Source organism: Urocitellus parryii, chromosome 2 (assembly GCF_045843805.1).
Source record: "Urocitellus parryii isolate mUroPar1 chromosome 2, mUroPar1.hap1, whole genome shotgun sequence".
Taxonomy (NCBI): Eukaryota; Metazoa; Chordata; class Mammalia; order Rodentia; family Sciuridae; genus Urocitellus; species Urocitellus parryii.
In genome coordinates this window covers 161,552,308-161,577,683 of record NC_135532.1, presented here as the reverse complement: position 1 = coordinate 161,577,683, position 25,376 = coordinate 161,552,308, and the positions used below count along the sequence as shown (strand labels likewise).

The 25,376-nt window shown below is 38.6% G+C and overlaps 1 protein-coding gene across 1 annotated transcript; it reads right to left on the bottom strand.

The window, feature by feature from the left end:
- Window positions 1-1,901: 1,901 nt before the first annotated feature.
- Gtpbp8 (GTP binding protein 8) lies at window positions 1,902-12,530 on the bottom strand. The gene is made up of 6 exons (XM_026396309.2): window positions 12,195-12,530; window positions 10,974-11,072; window positions 9,398-9,528; window positions 7,332-7,431; window positions 4,886-5,004; window positions 1,902-1,984 (listed from the first exon to the last, which is right to left on the bottom strand). The coding sequence occupies exons 1-6, from the start codon at window positions 12,528-12,530 to the stop codon at window positions 1,915-1,917; spliced, it is 855 nt and encodes a 284-aa protein (XP_026252094.2). The 3' UTR covers window positions 1,902-1,914.
- Window positions 12,531-25,376: the final 12,846 nt, after the last annotated feature.

Below are 25,376 nucleotides of genomic sequence, written 5' to 3'. Positions count from 1 at the left end.
ATGTTTATTTTAATAAGGAGCTCAGGAGATTTTTATTCAAGTGACCCCCAAATCCAGAGTCAATGATATAAATACTGGTTAGCTTTTCTCCTGAAGCACTGTTAAACATCCTGTTTTTAATTTGGAGTTCTTAATTTCTAGACTAACTATTCCTTCTGGCCTTTTGACGAATGGCAGTAAGTAGCTACTTGGTGCCTTAAAACATGGACAGTGACATACACACACCACTCTATCTTCTACCATGTGAAGCCTAAGGACTCCTAGCAAGAAAGCTATCACCAGATAAGAACTCTCAACCTTGTACCCCCCAGGACCATAAACCAACATAAATCTCTTTTCTTGATAACTCTGAAGAAAAATTACCAAAAATTCCAGGACAATATCATGGATGTTGTATTCATGACACTCTAGAAATGTGATCAATGTCTAAATGGCTTTGTATCCTGTGTATTTCCTTTACATATTGGGAAATGAAGGTAAATTAGTAAGAGAAAAGCTGGTGTGGAATAGCTTTGTCACCCTAGGGCCTGGTTTATTTTGGGGAATTGTTAATATTCAAACACCTATTTACTATCCCAAGAAACTTCTTGGAAGATTTCACATGCTAATTTCTAATTTAGAAGATAAAATGAAAGGTCCTTACATTTTTAAAAAAATTTTTAGTTGTAGATGGACACAGTAACTTCATTTTATATTTATGTGGTGCTGAGGATTGAACCCAATGCCTCATGCATGCTAGGCGAGCACTCTACCACTGAGCCATAACTAACTACCCAGTCCTAGAATTAAGATTTAAGGTCAGTCTTGCTGCTGCTTTTACTTTGATGTGATTCCACTGAACTAGTCAGTTTTCCTATGTGTAAGTTTCAGCATCTGAAGTGGCATTTTTGTTCAAAAATCATAAATTTTTATAGTTGAAAGAAACTTTGGTCATCATCCCTCATAAAAACCAGAGTGGTTTGGGTTGGACTATCAGCTGAGCATTTTTTTCTACTTCATTAACGTTCCTTTGGGTTAATCATCTTCATTGTTTCCGTTTTCCTTTAAAAATTAATCTTGCTTAAAGCTCATTTTTGTTTTTCACTAGAGAATATGTCAATTCCTTAATGACAATGTTTTATGATAAATACCTATGACTTTTGCTATATTCCTTGGTTAGTTTGAACACAAATATGTAGCCATATATCACCTCATGTAATACTATTTTAATTTTAATATATTGTTTATGTCATTAGAGTTACAAATGCATTTAAGAGAACTAAGTAATTTTCCCAAGGACCTAGATATTAGAACTGGAACTTAAATTCTTGTTTTTTTTTATTCTAATCTTGGGTTTACCTAAAGGTGAATGATTCCAGGCTGAAATGATTGGTGTTCCAACATGGACTGACAAGTTTTACCAAGAATAATTCTTTTAATACTCAACTAAGGACTTAAGAAAAAATTAATTATAAGCATACAGCAGTATCCTTCAACTTACCTATTAATGCTTAACAGAAAAGCAGCTACTTTTATTTAGTCCATTTTAATATTAAAAAAATATACATGATAGACATTTTCTTTAAAAGATAAGCTCAATAAATAACATGGCAAACCTTTCTCTACATAGTAGTAATAGGTTTTCATTTTATGGATTTTTAAAAATATGCTCTTGCTTGTCAGTTTGTTAAAATAGGAAAACCAACTGGCATTTGTTCTACTGAACAGATAATTATTTATAAACCTTTTGTCCCCCAGGCACCAATTCATTCTTATTTTGAGAAGATGCAAGTTTTAAAGCTTACATCTCCTGAAGTGATCCTCCTGCAAGTTACAGATATACAACATTTAAAACAATATTGAAATTTTTCTAGATGTTGAACTCTAGTGGCACACAGAATTTTGAAACTTCATCTTTGAAACTAATGGATACCATTAGTTAAGATTTCCTGTTATATTAGCTATAAAACATTTCAGCAGATGGATTCCAGAATAGGTCACAGCACTGTGAAAAGAAAAGAAAAATAATTTTTTTCTTTACCTCAGAGGTAGTAACAGATCTTAATTATCTCACTTAAAGTTATTTACAAATTTTTGTGATTCCATGTATGAAGCAAAATGTCTTTTAATTTGTTCTGCCTTTACTCTGTTGCCTCAGCTTCTTACAGGATTTATTATCTGATGATCCACAGTATCTGCTCCATTTCCCTCATAATTCTAAAAACTTTACTATACCTTTTATTTTACTATTTCCCAGAATTAGTTTTGATATTTTTAGTTGTTTTCATAAAAAAATTCCACCACCTTGATAATTCAGAACTTTCTTTAGGTTTTTTATCTTTTTAAAAAAATCACCCTCCATTATTGTGAGTTTTGTTTACCTGTCTATCTTTCTCTATACAATCATTAAGCCATTCCTCCCAACATTCCTGACCATCCATCCATCTATCCATGGAGCTCAACCACATCAATTCTCAGGTTTTTTAAATACATTATGATTTTATGTATAGGTAGAATATTTCCTACAGTATCACTAATTCCTTTCATAATTAAGTAAGCATTTTAGTTTCTTTGGTCAAAGCTGCTTCCTTGAGAAAAGCCCATAATGATTCTTATAATTGGAGTTACACGTACATAAACATTTAAAGAGAGACACAAGTTGGATGGTTCAAACAGTATGAAACCCTGAATTTATGTGTAACAAACATTTCTGTCAGCTCATAATTTTCTCTGTCCTTAAAATCAGTTCTCATTCACTTGGAATTTTACACATAGACAAATACAGAAGCAATTTTATGGTGCCTACTTATATATTCCATACCATTTATGAAACAGATTGATCCCAGTATTCAATCTTAGGGAAGCCTTTCACCATTGATATTTTCTAGGCTGCTGGGTCAGAGTTCATACATAAAGATTAGCACTTGACCTTTGCCTGCAAGCTTGAAAACCAAACCTTGCCAGACTAAATGTCTGCCACACAATTCACCTACCACAAGCAAACAAAGAATACCTGACTTCTTTATAATAACCATTTGTGAATAGGCCAAACTCTATTCTGAAGGCCTCACCATAGGGTTGGTCATGCAAGTAAAAGCAAGAAATCCATATACCTATTTTCTGCATGGGGTTTTGAAAGCTGTGAGTACATTCCTATAAATGGTCACTGTTACAGTGAATGCTTAAGCTCTTGAAGCTCAGTAGGCTGTCATGTATCAGTACTTAAATTCTGAGTGGTGTAAGACTTTAAATATTAATCACCTGTGTTGAGGATGGATGGTAGCAACAGTGATTCCAAGGTCATGCTGGCAGAGAAAGTTGGCATATCTAAAGAAGAAAATGTCCCTAAAAAGTACCAGAAATCTGATAATCTGGGTCACAGGCCTGACTCTGCCATCCACTATCGACTGGCATTATTAAACTTAACATATATGCCTCATCTGTATGGCAATCACATTCTAGCATCACATTTTTACCAGAGAGAGAAAAGACTCAGAAAATGAAATAAGCTGCTTTAAAAGCCATAACCAAGAAGTACAGGAACTGTGCTATGTAAGATCTGAGTGGTCTGACCACTATTTAGCAAATAACTGCAATTCTCAATTTCTCTGATTTGCAACCTTGTCTGTGAAATCGGCATGTTTACTATGAGGATCAATGAAGTATTTTGAATGCTTAATAGCCTCCCTTCAAAACCATCTGCTTTCAGACATCCTAATTGTTCTTAATGTCAAGTCACAATCTGACAGGAATGGTCCAGTGGCACACAGCCCACAGAAATATGGGACTATTCCTTGATCACTGCCTTGTTTTGAACATTGTAGGTCCACTGATGTAGCCTAAAAAAAGACCCAAATTTTCTTCCAGTCACATTATGTGGTAGTTCAAACTCAGCTTATGGTCAACTAAAACAATATTTTTCAACAGATGATTTTGTTTAGCCATGATGTGCTAATCTTATGTTTGAGTGATCTTTTTAGCTGAAGTCTCACTTCCTTCTTATTAAACAGTTAAAAGAAATAGCTGTTTTTATGACAATGCCCAGAGCTCTAAGAACTAAGATTTCTCTCCAATCTCTACGAATTTTCATTATGTATGTGGGACAGACAAATGAACTGGATAGATAACTGAATGTAAATCAAAAGAGAACAGCATTTTGTAGGAATGAAGGAAGAAGGGTTCTGAAACACATATTCATAATTATAATTTAAATCGGATCCAGATTGGTAGGACCTAAAAAGGCTGCTTATGGACATCTAGATTTTATCCGGTTTCATTATTTTCTCGTAGCAACTAGCATAGTGCCTTCCACAAACAAGTCAGAGAAAGGCAACACCAGGAGGGTGCTCTATCTCTGCCATAGTATGTTACTTATTGTACCCAAGACACACCATGAAAGTACAAACCCATGCTTTGTCATGAAACCACATCATAACATCTCAAAAATTACCAGCTCAGGAAATACCATTCTGTCTGCTACCACTGTTTAATCTGAACTCATATGAACCATCTTTTTCTTCCTATCTATCCTTTTTAAAGGAAAAATGTAAAAGGAAAAATTTAGTCCCTCTTAGCCTGACTGGGCTTTTTATTATAAACACAGTTGTTTCTCTTTGAAATTAAGAAAGAAACCTTTATTGTGGCTGTTTTTAAAAAGTCAAATTTTCATTTCTGCCATGATCTAGAGTTGAGCTAGGCTGAGGCAGAAATAAAATGAAATGCCTTCAAGGAAGATCCGATGAGAAAGAATAAAATGAAAAAAAAATATATAAGTACTAAAAGACTGTACCAACAAATCATGGCTAAGTACATAGTCTTTCAAATTTTAAGTGACACCTCAATTTAAGAAACACTTAATATTAAAGGTTTTTAATATATAAAGTTATTAGAACAATTCAACTCTTACCTTACAGGAAACAGTTGAGGAAAACATCCTTGTGTTTGAGTGTTGACAAATTTCTGGATCTGAAGTACTTGTTTTAAAAGATGTCCTTTGGAAGATTTGTCAATTTTTGTTAATACCATCTATAGGGAAATAAAATTAGAAATAAAATATTTCTTAATATGCAGTTATACACATTTTAACTACAAATTTTCAACTAAGTGACCCATGCATATTTCTAAATCTTTCTAGACCCATTTTCTCATCTACAAAATAAAAACAATAACCCAGAAAGAAGTTGCTCTGAAGATGAAATATGTTAATATGTATAAAGTGCACACTATGTGTCTATGATTTAACAGTGTCATTTGTTTTTTAGCATTTTTTTAGTTGTAGATGGACACAATATCTTTGTGTGGGGAGCCATTCTCGCATGTGATTGGGCACTTCCCTGATTGGGTGTGAGGCGTTCTGGCCAAACTGTGTCAGAGCTATCCCCACCCTCTCCAGGTTCCAGAGCCTGTCTGTGTGGGGGTGTGACTGACCATTGACCCTGAGACCAATCACTGACCCTGACCTTCATTGGATGGAATTTTCCCCTGAATTTCTTGTTCCCCAATAAAAGATCACTCCCTGGCATGCTCTCTCTCTCTCCTGCTAGTCCTGAGTAAACCTTGCTGCCCCACCGGGTAGTTCAAGGCGAGAGCTAGAGGGAGGGCCGTCTCGGACCTGGTCAAAGAAAAAGGTAATTGAGTCTTGTGTGTTTATTTTGATTTCACTAGTTAACTTCTATGTTACGAACCTCTTGTATGAAACCAGTGTGCTGGTCGCGCGGTGGATCTTTGTTTTATTTATTTATTTTTTTATGTGGTGCTGAGGATGGAATCCAGTGCCTCATGCATGTGAGGCAAGTTCTCAACCACTGAGCTACAACCCCAGCCCTTAACAGTGTTTTAATTACACAGAGCCACCATACCATGGACTTAAGATTAATAAGAAAGATCCTGGAGCCATGTTTGTAATTGCCATCAGCTGTTTCATATGATCACAATATGTCTTGTGATAAAAGATATATAAATGAATATTATTAGGTTGATTTATTAAAACTGCAAACTTAAGATCATTTTGAGTTATAAAATGGTCCAGCCTAATAAGTAATATTCTAAAAGAAAAATTTGAAATTGGGCTATTTGTAGATTTTATCTATTATAGTTACAACCCAGGTAAATGTTAGAATTTTACTTGTCCAAATACAGCTATATACTGGAGAAACATTAAAGCATGGATGCTTAAAAATCAATCAAGATGTAAAACACTGATCCATCAGGTTTTCTTGGAAGAATTTCTATAAAATTAAATTTCGTGATGAATCATTTATGCCTTTTACAAATAAAAATGCTAATGGTAAAAGGAGTGAGAAGCGGAAAAGTGTATGGTTTCTAATGACCTATGAATCAACTCAAATAGGAGTCTTTCCTCATAAAGGCAAATGTGCTGAAATACATACATGCATGGACATGTAAAAATATATATGAATTTATGTGTGTGTGTGTATATATATATATTCACATTTCCTCAGTTAAAGCTTATTATATGATTTTACAAACTGGTACCTATGATACAAAATTATGAAAGCTATTACTTAATAAAATCAGTTTGACAATATTTAGGCATTTTTACTATGTAAGACTATCATCCTTTGATGCCTTATGAGTTATTCTGATTCACAGAATTTTCGCAACCTAAAGATTTTCACAACCTAAAGAAGATAAAAAAAGTGGCTTTAATATGATTTGATTTAAACTCCACTGTTATATTTTAGTGGTTTTCTAACACTTGGTGGAAAATAAACTAAGGTCATTAAGTTCTTCACTTTTCTTTATAAAGGAACTTTACGAATGCTATTTTATCTGGAAATATAAGGAAATAAAATCAATATGGATTCTAGCCTGCTAGTCTGTATTTTATTCTAGGTGAGATGACAGAAACAGTGTTAGTAAGATATTCCCAGAAGAAATTCTGTTTCTTTAAGGGTACAAAAATCATACTGTGTGTGCTGGAGTCTGCTATATTCTTGGAATGATTTTTAAATTCCAAAATAAGTTCACAAATTTTTCAGTTTGTACTTCTATTACATTTGGTAAGTATTATCTGCCAAGCTGCTGTTAAAGAGCTATTAACATGTTTTATTTCCATACTAAAAAAAAAAAAAAGGAAAAGCAAAGCACTTAGAAACACTAAATGAACAGCTTAAAACACTTTTATTTTAATTATAATTTAAAAAACTTAAAAACTGAGAGAAAGAAAAATGAACAAAAGTGCCACTCTACATAAAGTGCCAACATAAAGGCACTTTCCTTTGTATTTTGAGAGGGAAAGACCTATTCATTCATTTAAATGTTTGCACACATATATAGCCAAACAGAACTGATGTTTCTAACTGCAAACATGAGTCCAAAGAAAGACTTACCACATAAGGTAATGCAAATTCTTCACACATTTCTATGGCAATATTGTCTGTTTTTGTAATTCCAACAGCACTATCCACTAATAAAAATGTCCTCTTCAAACTATAAGAAAGAAGAAAAGATTAATGGCAGTATAAGATATATTCATTCATTTCTCTTCCTATTCATCCTTACTATATTAAGAAATTTCCCTTTGAGTATTTTTGATCCAAAATTTAAAAATTTGTTTAGGCAAAAGGAATTCTAAAATTTGCTGTGCGGCTCCCCTGACTCAGGCAATGGCAAGGCCCTACCGAGGTGGATGGCGCAAGGCATCCATCTTCTGGAGGAGCACAGTATGTTTCTGGGAATGGGCTAGTTTGTTTTTGTATTCCTTTAATAAGTATAGTTGTGACTTCTCATATGACCATTAAGTATGAAGGAAAAAACACGACTTTCCCAATTAATGCAACTACTTCTAAAGAATAGATCTGTTTGCTCTAAATGCAATGATTCAGCTGTGGAGCGTGAATTGTTAATGTCTAATGAAAAACTCCCTGTATTCCTGTCAAGGAAGTTTTTGAGAAATTAAAATCTAGAGAAGAAAAATTAATGTTAAGAAGACAGATTAGTGCTTAGTACTGGGCAACTTGTTCTTGTTCCTGTGCACAATGCTTTGTGCTCTTACTCTTGTTTGATTAAAATTAATAACAAGTCAACCACTTGCCGTAACCATGGCTCCGGTTCCAGTCAGTAAGTCAAGAAAGAATAGTCAAGGTATAGGCCAATAGTTTGGGACATTTCTAACTATTATTAAAAGTTAACTAAGCAGAAACAGCTCAAAGCAAAACTCGAACTGAAAGTACAAATGCTTGCTTATGCATAAGCCAAGATACATTCTTCTATTCTAATTGTAGCTACTTAATATTTTGTTTCTTTGACTAATGATTCCTGTTTTGTAACTACAAAGTACTGTGAGCCTGCCAAGATGAAAAGTATATATGATCAATTTCACAAGTAAAGATTGGGATCAACACCTTCACTTTGGTGTCTGTGTTGTTTCTCCACCCCTCTTTCACGGACTCCTCACCATCCATTGTCTCCTGAGACCCCCTGTTGGAGCTGGTCTCTGACAAAAATTAATCAGGAAGTTTATCCTATAGTTTAATAGGTCTCAAGGCTGCTTACTTTCAATAACTTAATTTGCCAAATATTAATTTATTTCAATAAGCATGTATTGAACATAAGTCTGACTGGGATTTTTGTTCTGATGAGTAAGTCCCTTCTTCTAAGAACTTAAAGTTTTTTTTTTTTTTTTTTTTGGGGGGGGGGCGGATACACAAATCCAATTTTACTATACATTATAGAAATGTTTAACTTTTTAAATATTAAGACAAACAGATACACCGAAACCAGATACATGATATATTGCATTTTCTTTTGTAAATATTTCACCTTACTTCCTATGTAAAGCTATAAAACCAAGATTGGTACCAAACTTTATTTTTTAAATTGGTGGGCCTAGAGATCAAAATCAGAGCCTCTAGCATGTTCAGCAAGCACTTTACCACTGAGCTACACCCCCAGTCCTAGACAAATTTTTACATTTCAGAAATTTATTAGTTTTCTCTATATTGTGCAAGTCCCGAAACAACTGTCATTTCACTACCAAAAGAGACATGAAAGTAAAGATAACATTTTCAGAGGATAAAGCTGAGGTATTTTAAAAACAATCTGAATTTAGTATAGTTTATTTAAATCTGGTAAATAACACATTAACCAATTATTTTCATTTTCAGAAATTAAGAGTTTGGTTTTTTAAAAAATGAACAAACTGCTGAAGTACTCTAGAGTTTCAATTTAGGAAAACACTTGAAGTTAAGATTATAGACACCTATAGGCAGAAGCCAAACAAACATACCTTTTTCCTAAATATTATATCATAGAATATTATGAGAATAAAATGGACCTTCTAAATTAAGTCACTTCATAAAAGTGAAATGTTCATCATGTGCAACATATTCCACTGATAAAAAATGTATTTGGGGATTAAATGTGTTAACTACTATAAGAAAATAAATTTCCTTACTTCCTTCGTTCTTTTAGATAGGCCTCTACCATGTCAACAAAGTCTTCTGGTGCTCTATAGCCATAACCTGGCATGTCCACAACTGTAAAATACTTTCCAACTTTGAAAAAATTCATTTTCTTTGTATGACCCTGATAAATGAAAAAATAAAAGCTGACTTAAAATATGTATTTTATGTATTTCATGTGTTGGAATGTTTTCTATTCAACTGTGTCAAACATTTATTAAAAGCCCCATATATGATCCCCAGGGATTCTGTAGATGACAGAGGAAAAGAAAACAGAAGGGAAGTGGCTGGATAAAAGGTTGGCTTATACTACTGTCTCCTTCCAATTCATTGTCTTAAAATAGAATCCGTATTAAGAGCTTTAGATTCCATATAAGAAATATGGAAAAATACAGTCAAAATGTTGTTGAGTCTTGCCTATTTAACTCTCCGTGGAAAATGTCAGTCTGTTCTAAATTGTGTGATTGCCATAGTCATAACAGGTTTTTGTAACATCTAGATCCAAAACCCGATAAGTTTCTTATCCCTAAATTATTGCTCTCCTATAGTTGTTTTTCATGTTTTATTAAGTTAGTTTTAGTGCTCTCATTAAATCATGTACTATAATTTTAAAACTAAAATTGATGTAAAGGTAATATGTGGTTTATTTATGATTTTGTGTCCATGGGACATTTATTAATCATGAAAAGAAAAGACAATTTAGTTAACTGTTTTGATCTTAGAAAAAATATTATCAAAGGTTCTTTTTTTTTTTTTTATAAATGGTGATTAAACTTCCAATAGGCTTATTTGTCTATCAGAAGACAATTTTAGAATTATGTGACTTGACAAGACTGAGATTGACAATGTCAAGAATAAATTTCATCCATTGTCCTCTTACATCCATACACCTCTACCTAGAAGTTATATAGTTTAGCTGGTAAGGCAGGGTAGGAGTGAGGATGGGAAGGTTAAGAAAGGAATATTTAGTGATAAATCCAGAGAATCAACTACTTCAAGAAGTGAGGAACAAAAGATTAGTGAAGCCTCATGGAAAAGCTTAATGAAAGGATCAGGGAGTAGTGAGCATTGGAGTCAGTGGTTTTGCCAAGGACAAATGATATGGTAATGGGAAGTGAGGGTGATTTGAGAATATACATGTCACCTTAGATATCGGTAGAGTCTGCCTCCTTAAAGAATAGAAGGAACTGGAAAATGACAAAAGGGATAAGAAGCACATGGTTTGGTCTTGGGTAAATACAATATGCGGGACAGGTAAATGTGTAAGAATGTGCATGTGTCAGAGAGTGAGAAAATTAGCAAAGTATAAAAGATTACTGGAATAAAAAAGCCCAAAACATTGAAGCTGTTTCCCCGAAAACCTACATGGAACTAGATGATCATTATTTAGAAGGAAATAATACAATTCCAATAAAAGACTTTGTTAACTCTTTGGAAAATAGGGAAAAAGGAAGCTTTTGAAAAACATCTTTTCTCAAGGCACTTACCAATTATTTATCATCCAATATTTATTACTCATCTTAGTCAATTTGTGAGACAGTCTACTGGTATTTAAAAATATCAACATACCGGTTTTTTGGAGACTCTAACTTCAACCTCCGGGGCCAATGAAAATAAAGCCTTTATTAGGGACGATTTTCCAACATTGCTTCTGCCTATAAAACATACCTTACACAAGAAAAAAGAAGAGAATTGAGCACTAAGAGAACTGAGTACTAGTTTGTTTATTAAATGCCACATTCCCTACAGAACCAAATTGTTCAGTTTTGTCAAGGCACATAAAAAAGGCTTCTATGTGGTCAAACCTCACATTCTAACACACAGCTAATATTTATGAATAATTTTAAAGTGCTAAGAACTGTAAGCATTCAACATTATTTTCTTATTTATGTTTCATAACAACCCTATGAAATGGGTAATATTATCATCCCCATTTTAGAAATGAGAAAATATAACTGGCCCAAAATTAAATGGTCAGAGATTCCACATATTCTACAAAACTGTTAGTCCTTCAAAATGAATGATAAGAAAAAACAATAGTATACAAAAGTCCATTAATTATAGCAGTTCTACATAATTTAGAAGAAAAATTTCAGGGCAGTGTTCCATTTACATGGCAAAGGCGATCTGAACCGCCTTTCAGCAAACTCAAAACAAAATACATTATTAAATTGTAGAACAAGGAGAAAATGCACACTCCGAAATTTCACTAATGAATGTTTAAAAGTCTCTCGTTATTACTATCTACAGATAATAATTATTCCTGCAGATGATGAGAAACTTAGATAGGGTGAAAATTACATATTGATAAGGATCATCTCATTTATGAATCTATATCATGTCTCCTTCCCTAACTTCTAATTTGTCTCAGCAAGTTTTTACGCTTCAATTAAAAAGGAAAAAATAAATAAAAGGACAGAATTTTCTTTTTGAACGCTTAGTTCATGTTTCAAAACCTCTTAAAGTCTTCAGTATCCATCATCATAATAATTAAAACTATATGTGTGTGTTTTCGTCTTTATTTTTGGTGCTGGGGATTCAATTCAGAGGCCTCAAGTACACCAGGCAAGCGCTCTACCACAGAGTCACATCCCCAGCAAAACTATATATACGGTTATCTAAAACATGCGCCCACACAAAGCCAGAAAACCTCTCTCCTGGGTGAGGAGAAACCAGTGGTGGTAAACCCCCGCCCCGCAAGCCTCCTTCAAGACCTGCGGCAGGCGGTGCTCGGGTGGTCTGAGGTTTAATATCTTGGGGACCGTGAACCTGAGCAGCAGCAGCTCTCACCTCAGGTCGGGAGAGGTCCGGGGCGTGATCTAGCCGCACCGCGGAACTGATGTACTCAATACGGTTCCGGGCGGAGGAAGCGAAAACACTCTCCGCTCTGGAGATATCCTCCAGGCTAGGGTCGAAGACCCTGAGGTGAAGGTCGGGCCTTGAGTCCGGAACAAGGTGCTGCTCGAGTTCCTGCAGCGGGTACACTAGCTTGGTCAGCTGCTTCTTCGGCAGCCGTAGTACCTCAGCAAAAGTCTGGGACGTGCTGTAAGCTCGGCCTTGGCGGCCCATTGCCGCCGGCATCTTAAAGAGCTGCTCCATTCCAAGCCGTAGCCAGGGCGCAGCCATTTTTCTTTCCCAGAAGCCCCGCGGCGGAGTCCTTTTCCCAGGGTCTGGGCAGCGCGTGCGTGAAGGCCGCTGCCGCGGCGCCTGCTGGGAATTGTAGGCGCTACTGGCCTTTCCCGCTCCTGCGGGCGGTGAACTGTTGATCAAGCCTGCTGGGTTCCTGAAACACCCTTGCTTTAACGACTGTGCCGCGGACTAGTACCTTACTACTGGAGGGTGCTTAACGGTTTCCAGAGGCCAAAGACCTATCTTGCTATGTGGTCCTGATACGAAGGTCCTTGTCTCCATTGGCAATCCAATAAGGAGAACAATGGTTTTAGAAAAAGGAAAAGAGTTTAACTGATTTGCCAGCAAAGGAAAAACACGGAATTCCTGTCCAAGAGGCTGTGATTCTGTCAGGGGGACACAGAGCTTTAAAAAGAGGGGTGGGATCCAAATATTGTCAGTAGATTAGTGCTCATCGGAGTTCTTGAGAGAGCCGTTGCTTCAGTTCCCGGGTTTGGAGTTTCTTTAGTATTGCCGGCCTGACACTTGGGGTAGAGAAGAATATGATAGGTTACCCTAGGACAGGAAAAATGTTAAGTCTTGTTCCCGCCTGCCACTCTGCTCTTTGGGATGGGGAGGGGCAAGAAGAAAAAGGAAGTAAGAAAAACAAGTCAGTTTTAAAGTAAGCTTTATGAAGTGAAGCAGCATAGTTTACTCGGGCATAAACTGGACCCTGGTTACAGTCCTTGGTTCTCAAGTGAGGGCCTAATGCGGTGTGAGACTCTGGTGGATTCCAAAGCCCTTTTATTTTCACAGTTCTTTTGTTGTTTAAGCAACAGTTGACCATTGCCATACATTCGCATAACTAAGAAAAACACTTTTTTTTTTTTTTTTTTTTTTAAACAACTGGTGAGAAATGTGGTTGGAATAGCACCTCATTTTCAGGAGAGGGAGTGTTATCTCTGCTTTTCTCTAGAGGTGCAGGAAATGTCATTAAAGTTTTAGAGATTTCTTACAAAATAAATGAAACAATTGTTGTATGGAAGTTCCATAACATCTTATTTCACAAGTTTCTTCTTAAAACAATTTAAACTGATCAGTGGTGGAATGGGAGATAACAGGTTTCAATCTGATGAACTGACTAACTGAAAGATATTCCTGTGTAAAAACTAAAGATCTTATAAAACACCAGCAGAAAATAGCAGTGGAGTGGTAACACATCTCTTAGCCGTTTCCCGAGTTGTTTGGTAACTAAACAGTGCGATTCTTGAATAAACACAATAGGAAAATTAATGAACAGAACCAAGGAGTTCCTGATAGCCAGAATAGCAGCTGGACTAATGTTGGCTGGCTAATTTTTTTATTGATTTTTGCATTAGGCTCTAGGCCTCCCCTCTATTTCCTAGACTCACTCCCCCATAAAACAAACAAACAAACAAACAACAACAACAAAAAACCCCACTTTATTGTGTACATCCAGAAACCTGGGATCCATATATTGCTTTAAAATGCCTTCTAAACGTTGGAGCATCAGTTTTGGAAATCAACCAGAGAATAAAGGACGTTTGGCAATTCTCAGAACTGTTTTGGAGGCATTCAGGGATTAATAGATGTCATGGTACTCATTTTGTAATCTTTCATGGGTCTGAATCCTAAGTCATTTTGGAATTCACTTGAATAGGACAAATCATTTTGAAATCATTTGGCAGGACAGTTTTTGCAACTTAGGACAGTCTTTACAAACTAAATCGCCATGCAAAGGTTGGCAAATCAAATAATCCACTGGAAATAAATATGACTAGGAAAGTAACTTGAAAATTTATTTAATCATCTTTTCCCCTCTTTCACTCCATTCTTTTAAGGCATATAAAACTTCAGAAAGATAGTTTACATGATATGTTTTTGTTGGGCACATGTGATCAAACTCTTCCCTAATTTCCATTGTAGGTGAAAGATGAAACATGGATAGCAGCAAGACCTACTAGTGAGGAGAAAGGCCTAGAATTTGGAGGGATTGAGAGAACTAACTCCATTTTATAGCTGCAATGGAAATCATAGAGAATACAGAGAATTCTCAGAGTCCAGGAAAATCAAGCCAAAATCAGCATCAAAGGGAATCAAGTCTGGTGAATGGGATGTTGCAGTAGGACTCTGAGTTCTGGCGATACTCTGATCCGATTGTTGGAAGCATCCTGGTTCCTGGTGGTCTGTGCTTACAAAGTAGGACTTTAGTCAAGAACTGTAGAGTGGGAGTCAGAATCTAGCCTCCTAGATCAGGGCTTGGTCTTGGGTAAGATTCAGAATAAGGTTTAATCCTGGAGCTGAAGGGAGGAATACAGATTAAAAAACTATGCTATGTTTTTTAATACACACACCTCCAACTTATAATATCCAAAACAGGAATCCTGATATTCTCTCATTCTCTCCTGAACTGGTCTTTTTGTAGTCATTCTTATCACAATAATTGGTAATCACAGTCTCCCAAAGGACACAGCCAAACAACTTGGGAACAATTCTTGATTTTTTTTCCCACTTAAGCTCTGCATTCAATCTGTTAGCAATTGTGTTTTTACTTTCAAAATGTATTCTGAATTTGATACTTTTTGACACATCCCATTGCTACCATCCTTTTTAAAAAAATTTTTATTTTTTATTTATAACAGCGGAATGTATTACAATTCTTATTACATATATAGAGCACAATTTTTCATATCTCTGGTTGTATATATAGTATATTCACACCAATTCATGTCTTCATACATGTACTTTGGATAATAATGATCATCATCCTGATGCAAGCTCCCATTATTTCCTGCCTAGTTTACTGCAAGAGCTTCTGAACTGGTCACCCCTTTGCCCCCTTCAGTATATTCCCAGTACATCAGTAATCATTATTTTGTTAAAATGTAAGCTAAAATCCCCCATATCTTCTTTTCTCACTCAAAGGAAGGCCAAAGTTCTTACACTAACCTAAAAGGCCTGCATGGTTTTCTTTTCCTGTTCCCACTCTTATTCATCTGACTTCATCTACTATTATTGTCCCTCTTCTCTACTCTATGTGAGGCACACTGTTATCCTTGCTGTTTTCAAACAAACTGTACACACTCCTATTCTTAACTCCTCACACTCCTACCAAGAATGCTTTCCTAGTTAATCACACGGCTTATTCCTTTCCATTCAGGTTTCGTTTATGGTCCTTCTCAGAATAACTGCCTTCTATTTTGAGAACTGAGGAGGCAGTTCACCACAAAGTTACCCCATTTTTAAAAATCTATGATGAGTTGGACAGACCTTACATACCTTAACCCATAGCTTATGAGTCAAGTTTTATCACTAAAATTAATCTTACCTAAATGCCATAGTTAAACTCTTGTCAGATTGAGCTACCAAGAATAGGAGGAAGATAAAACAGTGTTGAGGTCTTACCACTAGATCAGTGTCATCTCGGTTATTCCTTTCATGATGTATACCTCTGTAATGAATGGTCATTGGGTCCAGAGTGATCTCATTTTATGTCAAAGTCTCAATGGTGTCAAGCTTAGAGAATCCATCTAAGACAGGAAGAAGGTAATCATTGTAAACCTAAATAGGTGGGCAGAATCTTGGACATGAGAGAGCCATCATGCAAAGTATACACATAGGTTAACTCTCATTCTAGCCTAATCATGCTTGGAATACCCAGACAGAAGCAAGAGCAGAAGTAAGGGCAGTGACACTAGGAAAACTTACTTCTAGATGTAGAGAGAAGTAATGGATTAAGTCTTGGCATTTGATTTACATAAGACTTTTTCCTACCATCACTTTTCCACATGTTTTAACAATAATTAATATTGAATGCATGCTATATACCAGCTTTGATCTGGGCACTGGGGCTTAAACATGGGATTTACCTGTTCATGTTGAAATTGGGACCTCAAACTCTTGTATAAAGAAGAAAATATTGGAGAAAGGAAGAAGGAAGAGGCATTATGTGAAGGACACTGACACATGAAAATCTTCCATATATAATTTAAATTGCCTGGATTGTAATAACTACTGTCTGAAAAAATGATATAAATTTAAAATGCCTTTAATTACACTTTCCTAAGTTATACATTTCATTAAAAAAATTTATATTAAATATTACCTACACATTGATACAATTTGTGGCATACACATACAACATGATACATGAATTTTCCATCTTATTTGTCAATTAGGTATAGGTTACTATTCTTGGGATTTATTATATAACTATCATTCAAGAAAGAGCACAGTCATATCTATCATAATCTTCTTTGGAAGCTTATCAAATCATTGAATTTCACTCATATCTCATTAAAGGACCTTTAGAGAATGTCTCTAACTTCAGAGAGTTTCTTTTCTTCTTCAGAAAAGCTTTTTGAGCTTTCTCTTGAGGTTGTGTCTGCTGTACCAACAAATTTCTCTAAAGAGATCGGAAGATTAAAGAATCAGACAGTACTGGTGTGGGAGGTGAGTTCTTAGAATGATTTGGGTTCTGAAGGAGGAGTACAAATTTACTTACCTCAAAGTTGTTTTTATCAATAGAGAGAAAACCGTTGCCCTAAGTAATATTAATTTTTCTCATTGGTAATTATGTATTTGGCTCTGTTATATTAGTGCTATTAAAATATATTGGAGAAATCCAACATGGCGGCCGGCGAGGAAGCAGCGTCTCCAACGTCTCCACTTTAACGGGATATGAAAGACTCATCGAAACAGCTGCAGCCTAGCTACGGAGGAACTTCTACCATAACTTCCTTAAGAGGAGAGCTGCCGTGAACTGGTAGGTTTACTCGAAGTGACAGGTTGCCCCAGAGAAGTGGATCTTGGAAGGCCACGCGGGCACAGAGATCTAGTCCCCCAACCATCAGCCGCTCCGGCAGGCGGCTCCCCCTGGAGGCCTAGCTCTCGCCCTGGGAGAAGCGGCCCCACCCGCCCGCTTCCTAACCTGGCAGCCACAGCTACTCAGCGATAAAGGTGCCCACGTGGCGGGTGCAGAAGTTAAGTCCTGTAGACGCCAGCCACCTTTGCAACCCCCGGGAACCCTGAGTGGCTTGGCCCGCCCCGCCCGAACCGGCGGGTGCAGAAGTTAAGTCCTGCGGACGCCAACCGCCTTTGCAACCCGCGGGATCCCTGGGCGGCTTGGCCCGCCCCGCCCGAACCGGCAGTCCTCCGCCATACGGGCTCCCCTGGGAGGCCTAGCTCTCGCCCCGGGAGAAGCGGCCCCACCCGCCCGGTTTCTAACCAGGTGGCCTCAGCTACTTGGAGATAAAGGTGCCCTCGTGGTGGGTGCAGAAGTTAAGTCCTGCAGACGCCAGCCACCTTTGCAACCCGCGGGATCCCTGAGTGGCTTGGCCCGCCCCGCCGGAACCGGCAGTCCTCCGACATACAGGCTCCCCCGGGAGGCCTAGCTCTCGCCCTGGGAAAAGCGGCCCCACCCGCCCGGTTCCTAACCAGGCAGCCACAGCTACTCGGCAATAAAGGTGCCCACGTGGCGGGTGCAGAAGTTAAGTCCTGCAGACGCCAGCCACCTTTGCAACCCGCGGGATCCCTGGGCGGCTTGGCCCGCCCCGCCCGAACCGGCAGTCCTCCGCCATACGGGCTCCCCCGGGAGGCCTAGCTTTCGCCCCGGGAGAAGCGGCCCCACCCGCCCGGTTTCTAACCAGGTGGCCTCAGCTACTTGGAGATAAAGGTGCCCTCCTGGTGGGTGCAGAAGTTAAGTCCTGCAGACGCCAGCCACCTTTGCAACCCGCGGGATCCCTGAGTGGCTTGGCCCGCCCCGCCGGAACCGGCAGTCCTCCGACATACAGGCTCCCCCGGGAGGCCTAACTCTCGCCCTGGGAAAAGCGGCCCCACCCGCCCGGTTCCTAACCAGGCAGCCACAGCTACTCGGCAATAAAGGTGCCCACGTGGCGGGTGCAGAAGTTAAGTCCTGCAGACGCCAGCCACCTTTGCAACCCGCGGGATCCCTGGGCGGCTTGGCCCGCCCCGCCCGAACCGGCAGTCCTCCGCCATACGGGCTCCCCCGGGAGGCCTAGCTTTCGCCCCGGGAGAAGCGGCCCCACCCGCCCAGTTTCTAACCAGGTGGCCTCAGCTACTTGGAGATAAAGGTGCCCTCCTGGTGGGTGCAGAAGTTAAGTCCTGCAGACGCCAGCCACCTTTGCAACCCGCGGGATCCCTGAGTGGCTTGGCCCGCCCCGCCGGAACCGGCAGTCCTCCGACATACAGGCTCCCACGGGAGGCCTAACTCTCGCCCTGGGAAAAGCGGCCCCACCCGCCCGGTTCCTAACCAGGCAGCCACAGCTACTCGGCAATAAAGGTGCCCACGTGGCGGGTGCAGAAGTTAAGTCCTGCAGACGCCAGCCACCTTTGCAACTCGCGGGAACCCTGAGCGGCTTGGCCCGCCCCGCCCGAACCGGCGGCGGGTGCAGAAGTTAAGTCCTGCAGACGCCAGCCACCTTTGCAACCCGCGGGATCCCGGAGCGGCTTGGCCCGCCCCGCCTGAACCGGCAGTCCTCCGCCATCCGGGCTCCCCCGGGAGGCCCAGCTCTCGCCCTGGGAGAAGCGGCCCCACCCGCCCGGGTCCCAACCACGCGACCGCAGCTACTCGGCGATAAAGGTGCCCCCGCAGCGGGTGCAGGAGTTAAGTCCTGCTGATACCAGCCGCGTTTGCAAGCCGCCGGCACCCAGTGCGGCTTGGCCCACCCCGCCTGAACCGGCAGTCGGCCTCCACCATCCGGGCTCCCCCGGGAGGCCTAGCTCTCGCTCCGGGAGCAGCCCCCTGCAAGCTAGGGGAACCTTTGACCCATCGGGAGGTTAGGCCCAGCAACCTGCGGAGTGATAGAGGTGCCCCTCGTACCTGCTGGGTAGGCGGACCTTTGACCGACCAGCAGAGCAGACCTAGGGCCTCCCAGCGTGGTAGACGGATCACACCAATTGGAGGAGGATCACAGCCACTACATGCCCTGCAAGGGTGATTATTCAACTATACAAGAGCAATATAAATAAATAGAGGGAAAATTTCAAAACACAACAGTTTCACCAAGCAGAAAGAAACGCCAGCAGTATGAAAAGACAAGGAAAGAAAGGACCACAGGCAATGCAGGTCAACTCAACTTTAGAAGAGGTAATAGGTGCAACAGATGGAATGTCAGATAGAGAGATCAGGATATACATGCTTCAGATGATCTGGAGTCTCAAGGAAGACATGAGACAGCAAAATCAGATAATGAAAGATCACATTGACAAACAAATCCAGGAAGTAAAAGATCAATTTCACAGGGAGATAGAGGAAATAAAAAACAAACAAATAGAAATACTAGAATTGCAGGAAAAAATAAACCAACTTAAAAACTCAATTGAGAATACTACCAGCAGAGTAGATCACTTAGAAGAGAGAACATCAGACAATGAAGACAAAGTATTTCAACTGGAAAAGAACATAGACAGCTCAGCAAGTCTGCTAAGAAACCATGAACAGAACATCCAAGAAATATGGGACAATATCAAAAGACCAAATTTAAGAGTCATTGGGATACAGGAAGGCACAGAGCTCCAAACCAGAGGAATACACAGCCTATTCAATGAAATAATACGAGAAAACTTCCCAGACTTGAAGAATGAGACAGAATCCCAAATCCTAGAAGCCTACAGGACGCCGAATGTACAAAACCATAAGAGATCCACACCTAGACACATTATAGTGAAGATGTCCAACATACAGAATAAGGAAAGAATTTTAAAAGCTACAAGGGAAAGGAAGCAGATTACATTTAGGGGTAAACCAATCAGGATAACAGCTGATCTCTCAACACAGACTCTGAAAGCTAGAAGATCCTGGAATAACATATTTCAAACGCTGAAAGAAAATGGGTTCCAACCAAGAATCGTGTATCCGGCAAAATTAAGCTTCAGGTTAGAAGATGAAATTAAAACCTTCCATGATAAACAAAAGTTAAAAGAATTCGCAGCTAGAAAACCATCTCTTCAAAAAATCCTTGGCAAAACATTGCAGGAAGAGGAAATGGAAAATAACATTGAAAACCAACAATGGGAGGTAGGACAGTAAAGGGGGGAAAGTAGTCAAAGAGGATAACAAATCAGGTTTAGTAACATTAACAAACAAATATGGATAGAAGTACAAACCATATCTCAATAATAACCCTAAATGTCAATGGCTTAAACTCACCAATTAAGAGACACAGGCTAGTAGAATGGATCACAAAACAAGACCCAACAATATGCTGTCTACAGGAGACGCATCTGATAGAAAAAGATATCCATAGACTGAAGGTGAAAGGTTGGGAAAAATCATACCACTCATATGGACAGCGGAAACAAGCAGGCGTGTCCATACTCATATCTAATAAAATAGATTTCAAGCCAAAGCTAATCAAAAGGGATAAAGAAGGACACTTCATACTGCTCAAGGGAACCATAAACCAACAAGACATAACAATCATAAATATATATGCCCCAAATAATGGTGCAGCGGTGTTCATCCAGCAAACTCTTCTCAAGTTCAAGAGTCTGATAGACCACCATACAATCATCATGGGAGACTTCAACACACCTCTCTCACCACTGGACAGATCTTCCAAACAAAAGTTAAACAAGGAAACTATAGAACTCAACAACACAATTAATAACCTAGACTTAATTGACATATATAGACTTTACCACCCAACATCAAGTAGTTACACTTTTTTTTCAGCAGCACATGGAACCTTCTCAAAAATAGACCATATATTATGTCACAGGGCAACTCTTAGACAATATAAAGGGGTAGAGATAATACCATGCATCTTATCTGATCATAATGGAATGAAACTGAAAATCAATGATAAAAGAAGAAAGGAAAAATCAAGCATCACTTGGAGAATGAACAACAGGTTGCTGAGTGACATATGGGTTATTGAAGACATCAAGGAGGAAATTAAAAAATTCCTAGAGTTAAATGAAAACACGGACACAACATATCGGAATCTATGGGACACATTGAAAGCAGTCCTAAGAGGAAAATTCATTGCTTGGAGTTCATTCCTCAAAAAAAGAAAAAACCAACAAATAAATGATCTCATACTTCATCTCAAAATCCTAGAAAAAGAGGAGCAAAACAACAGCAAAAGAAGTAGAAGGCAAGAAATAATCAAAATCAGAGCTGAAATTAATGAAATTGAAACAAAAGAAACAATTGAAAAAATTGACAAAACTAAAAGCTGGTTCTTTGAAAAAATAAATAAAATTGACAGACCCTTAGCCATGCTAACGAAGAGAAGAAGAGAGAGAACCCAGATTACTAGCATACGGGATGAAAAAGGCAATATCACAACAGACACTTCAGAAATACAGAAGATAATCAGAGACTATTTTGAAGCCTTATACTCCAATAAAATAGAAGATAGTGAAGGCATAGATAAATTCCTTAAGTCTTACGATCTGCCCAGATTGAACCAGGAGGATATAGACAACCTAAACAGACCAATAACAATAGAAGAAATAGAAGAAACCATCAAAAGACTACCAACTAAGAAAAGCCCAGGACCGGATGGGTATACAGCAGAGTTTTACAAAACCTTTAAAGAGGAACTAACACCAATACTTTTCAAGCTATTTCAGGAAATAGAAAAAGAGGGAGAACTTCCAAATTCATTCTACGAGGCCAACATCACCCTGATTCCGAAACCAGACAAAGACACTTCAAAGAAAGAAAACTACAGACCAATATCTCTAATGAACCTTGACGCAAAAATTCTCAATAAAATTCTGGCGAACCGGATTCAAATACATATCAAAAAAATTATACACCATGATCAAGTAGGATTCATCCATGGGATGCAAGGCTGGTTCAATATACGGAAATCAATAAATGTTATCCACCACATCAATAGACTAAAAAATAAGAACCATATGATAGTCTCGATAGACGCAGAAAAAGCATTCGACAAAGTACAGCATCCCTTTATGTTCAAAACTCTAGAAAAATTAGGGATAACAGGATCATACCTCAACATTGTAAAAGCAATATATGATAAGCCACAGGCCAGCATCATTCTGAATGGAGAAAAATTGAAGGCATTCCCTCTAAGATCTGGTACAAGACAGGGATGCCCTCTCTCACCACTTCTGTTCAACATAGTCCTCGAAACACTGGCAAGAGCAATTAGACAGACGAAAGAAATTAAAGGGATAAAAATTGGAAAAGAAGAACTTAAATTATCACTATTTGCAGATGATATGATTCTATACCTAGCAGACCCAAAAGGGTCTACAGAGAAGCTATTAGAGCTAATAAATGAATTCAGCAAAGTGGCAGGATATAAAATCAACACGCATAAATCAAAGGCATTCCTGTATATCAGCGACAAATCCTCTGAAACGGAAATGAGGACAACTACTCCATTCACAATATCCCCCCAAAAAATAAAATACTTGGGAATCAACCTAACAAAAGAGGTGAAAGATTTATACAATGAAAATTACAAAACCCTAAAGAAAGACATAGAAGAAGACCTTAGAAGATGGAAAAATATACCCTGCTCATGGATAGGCAGATCCAACATCATCAAAATGGCGATATTACCAAAAGTTCTCTATAAGTTCAATGCAATGCCAATCAAAATCCCAGCTGCATTTCTTGTAGAAATAGATAAAAGAATCATGAAATTCATATGGAATAATAAAAGACCCAGAATAGCAAAAACAATACTAAGCAGGAAGTGTGAATCAGGCGGTATAGCGATACCAGACTTCAAACTATACTACAGAGCAATAGTAACGAAAACAGCATGGTACTGGTACCAAAACAGGCGGGTGGACCAATGGTATAGAATAGAGGACACAGTAACCAATCCACAAAACTACAACTATCTTATATTTGATAAAGGGGCTAAAAGCATGCAATGGAGGAAGGATAGCATCTTCAACAAATGGTGCTGGGAAAACTGGAAATCCATTTGCATCAAAATGAATCTGAATCCCTATCTCTCGCCTTGCACAAAAGTTAACTCAAAATGGATCAAGGAGCTTGATATTAAATCAGAGACACGGCATCTGATAGAAGAAAAAGTTGGTTATGATCTACATACTGTGGGAGCAGGCTCCAAATTCCTCAATAGGACACCCATAGCGCAAGAGTTAACAACTAGAATCAACAAATGGGACTTACTCAAACTAAAAAGTTTTTTCTCAGCAAAAGAAACAATAAGAGAGATAAACAGGGAGCCTACATCCTGGGAACAAATCTTTACTCCACACACTTCAGATAGAGCCCTAATAACCAGAATATACAAAGAACTCAAAAAATTAGACAATAAGACAACAAGTAACCCAATCAATAAATGGGCAAAGGACCTGAACAGACACTTCTCAGAAGAGGACATACAATCAATCAATAAGTACATGAAAAAATGCTCACCATCGCTAGCAGTCAGAGAAATGCAAATCAAAACTACCCTAAGATACCATCTCACTCCAGTAAGATTGGCAGCCATTAGGAAGTCAAACAACAATAAGTGCTGGAGAGGATGTGGGGAAAAGGGCACTCTTGTTCATTGCTGGTGGGACTGCAAATTGGTGCAGCCAATTTGGAAAGCAGTATGGAGATTTCTTGGAAAGCTGGGAATGGAACCACCATTTGATCCAGCTATTCCCCTTCTCGGTCTATTCCCTAAAGACCTAATAAGAGCATGCTACAGGGACACTGCTACATCGATGTTCATAGCAGCACAATTCACGATAGCAAGATTGTGGAATCAGCCTAGATGCCCTTCAATAGATGAATGGATTAAAAAAATGTGGCATTTATACACAATGGAGTATTACTCTGCATTTAAAAATGATAAAATCATAGAATTTGGAGGGAAATGGATGGCATTAGAGCAGATTATGCTAAGTGAAGCTAGTCAATCTTTAAAAAACAAATACCAAATGACTCCTCTGATATAAGGGGAGGAAACAAGGACAGGGTAGGGACGAAGAGCTTGAGACGAAGATTTTCATTAACAGGGTTGAGAGGTGGGAGGGAAAGGAAACGAGAAGGGGAATCGCATGGAAATGGAAGGCGATCCTCAGGGTTATACAAAATGACATATAAGAGGAAAGGAGGGGTAAGACAAGATAATTCAAATGGAAGAAGTGATTTACAGTAGAAGGGGTAGAGAGAGAAAAGGGGAGGGGAGGGGAGGGGAGGGGGGATAGTAGAGAATAATACAGACAGCAGAATACATCAGACACTAGAAAGGCAATATGTCAATCAATGGAAGGGTAACTGATGTGATACAGCAATCTGTATACGGGATAAAATTGGGAGTTCATAACTCATTTGAATCAAACTGTGAAATATGATGTATGAGGAACTATGTAATGTTTTGAATGACCAACAATAAAAAAAAAAAAAAAAAAAAAAAAAAATAAAATATATTGGAATGATTTGCTATATTCAATTCGTGTTTTTATATTAGTAACAAACTCAGGATTTTGTTGAAAAAAGCATGGATCTTGCTGTTATGACTGATTAATTAACATTTAAATATATGTTACTTAGTAGGCAAGGCTATTCTGATGGGAGATACTTTGCGTATACTTCTAATTCACATCTCACTGCCTTCTAGCACATGAACAATATGCTCTTTGACACCCTGGTAATTGAGACAATGTTCCACAGGCAAATATACTGATATGTATTCCAGTTTTTTATTTATTCTCAGGTAGTGGGTCAGGAGTCCCTAGACCTAGCTCCCAAAGGTGAAATATAGTATTCACAAGATTCAGCATGTAGTTGTGCTCATGGCTATGGTATACTCTCATAGCCAAGGGTACAAAGCAGATGAGTTCTGTAGAAGCCAGGCACCAGCCTCCAGA

Coding starts and splice junctions, on each gene's coding strand:
- Gtpbp8 (XM_026396309.2), bottom strand. CDS start 12,530: ATGGCTGCGCCCTGGCTACGGCTTGGAATGGAGCAGCTCTTTAAGATG. Junction 5,005..7,331: donor AATTTGCATTACCTTATGTG/GTAAGTCTTTCT, acceptor ATTTCCCTATAG/ATGGTATTAACAAAAATTGA. Junction 1,985..4,885: donor CCTCAACTGTTTCCTGTAAG/GTAAGAGTTGAA, acceptor TTCTTTTCACAG/TGCTGTGACCTATTCTGGAA.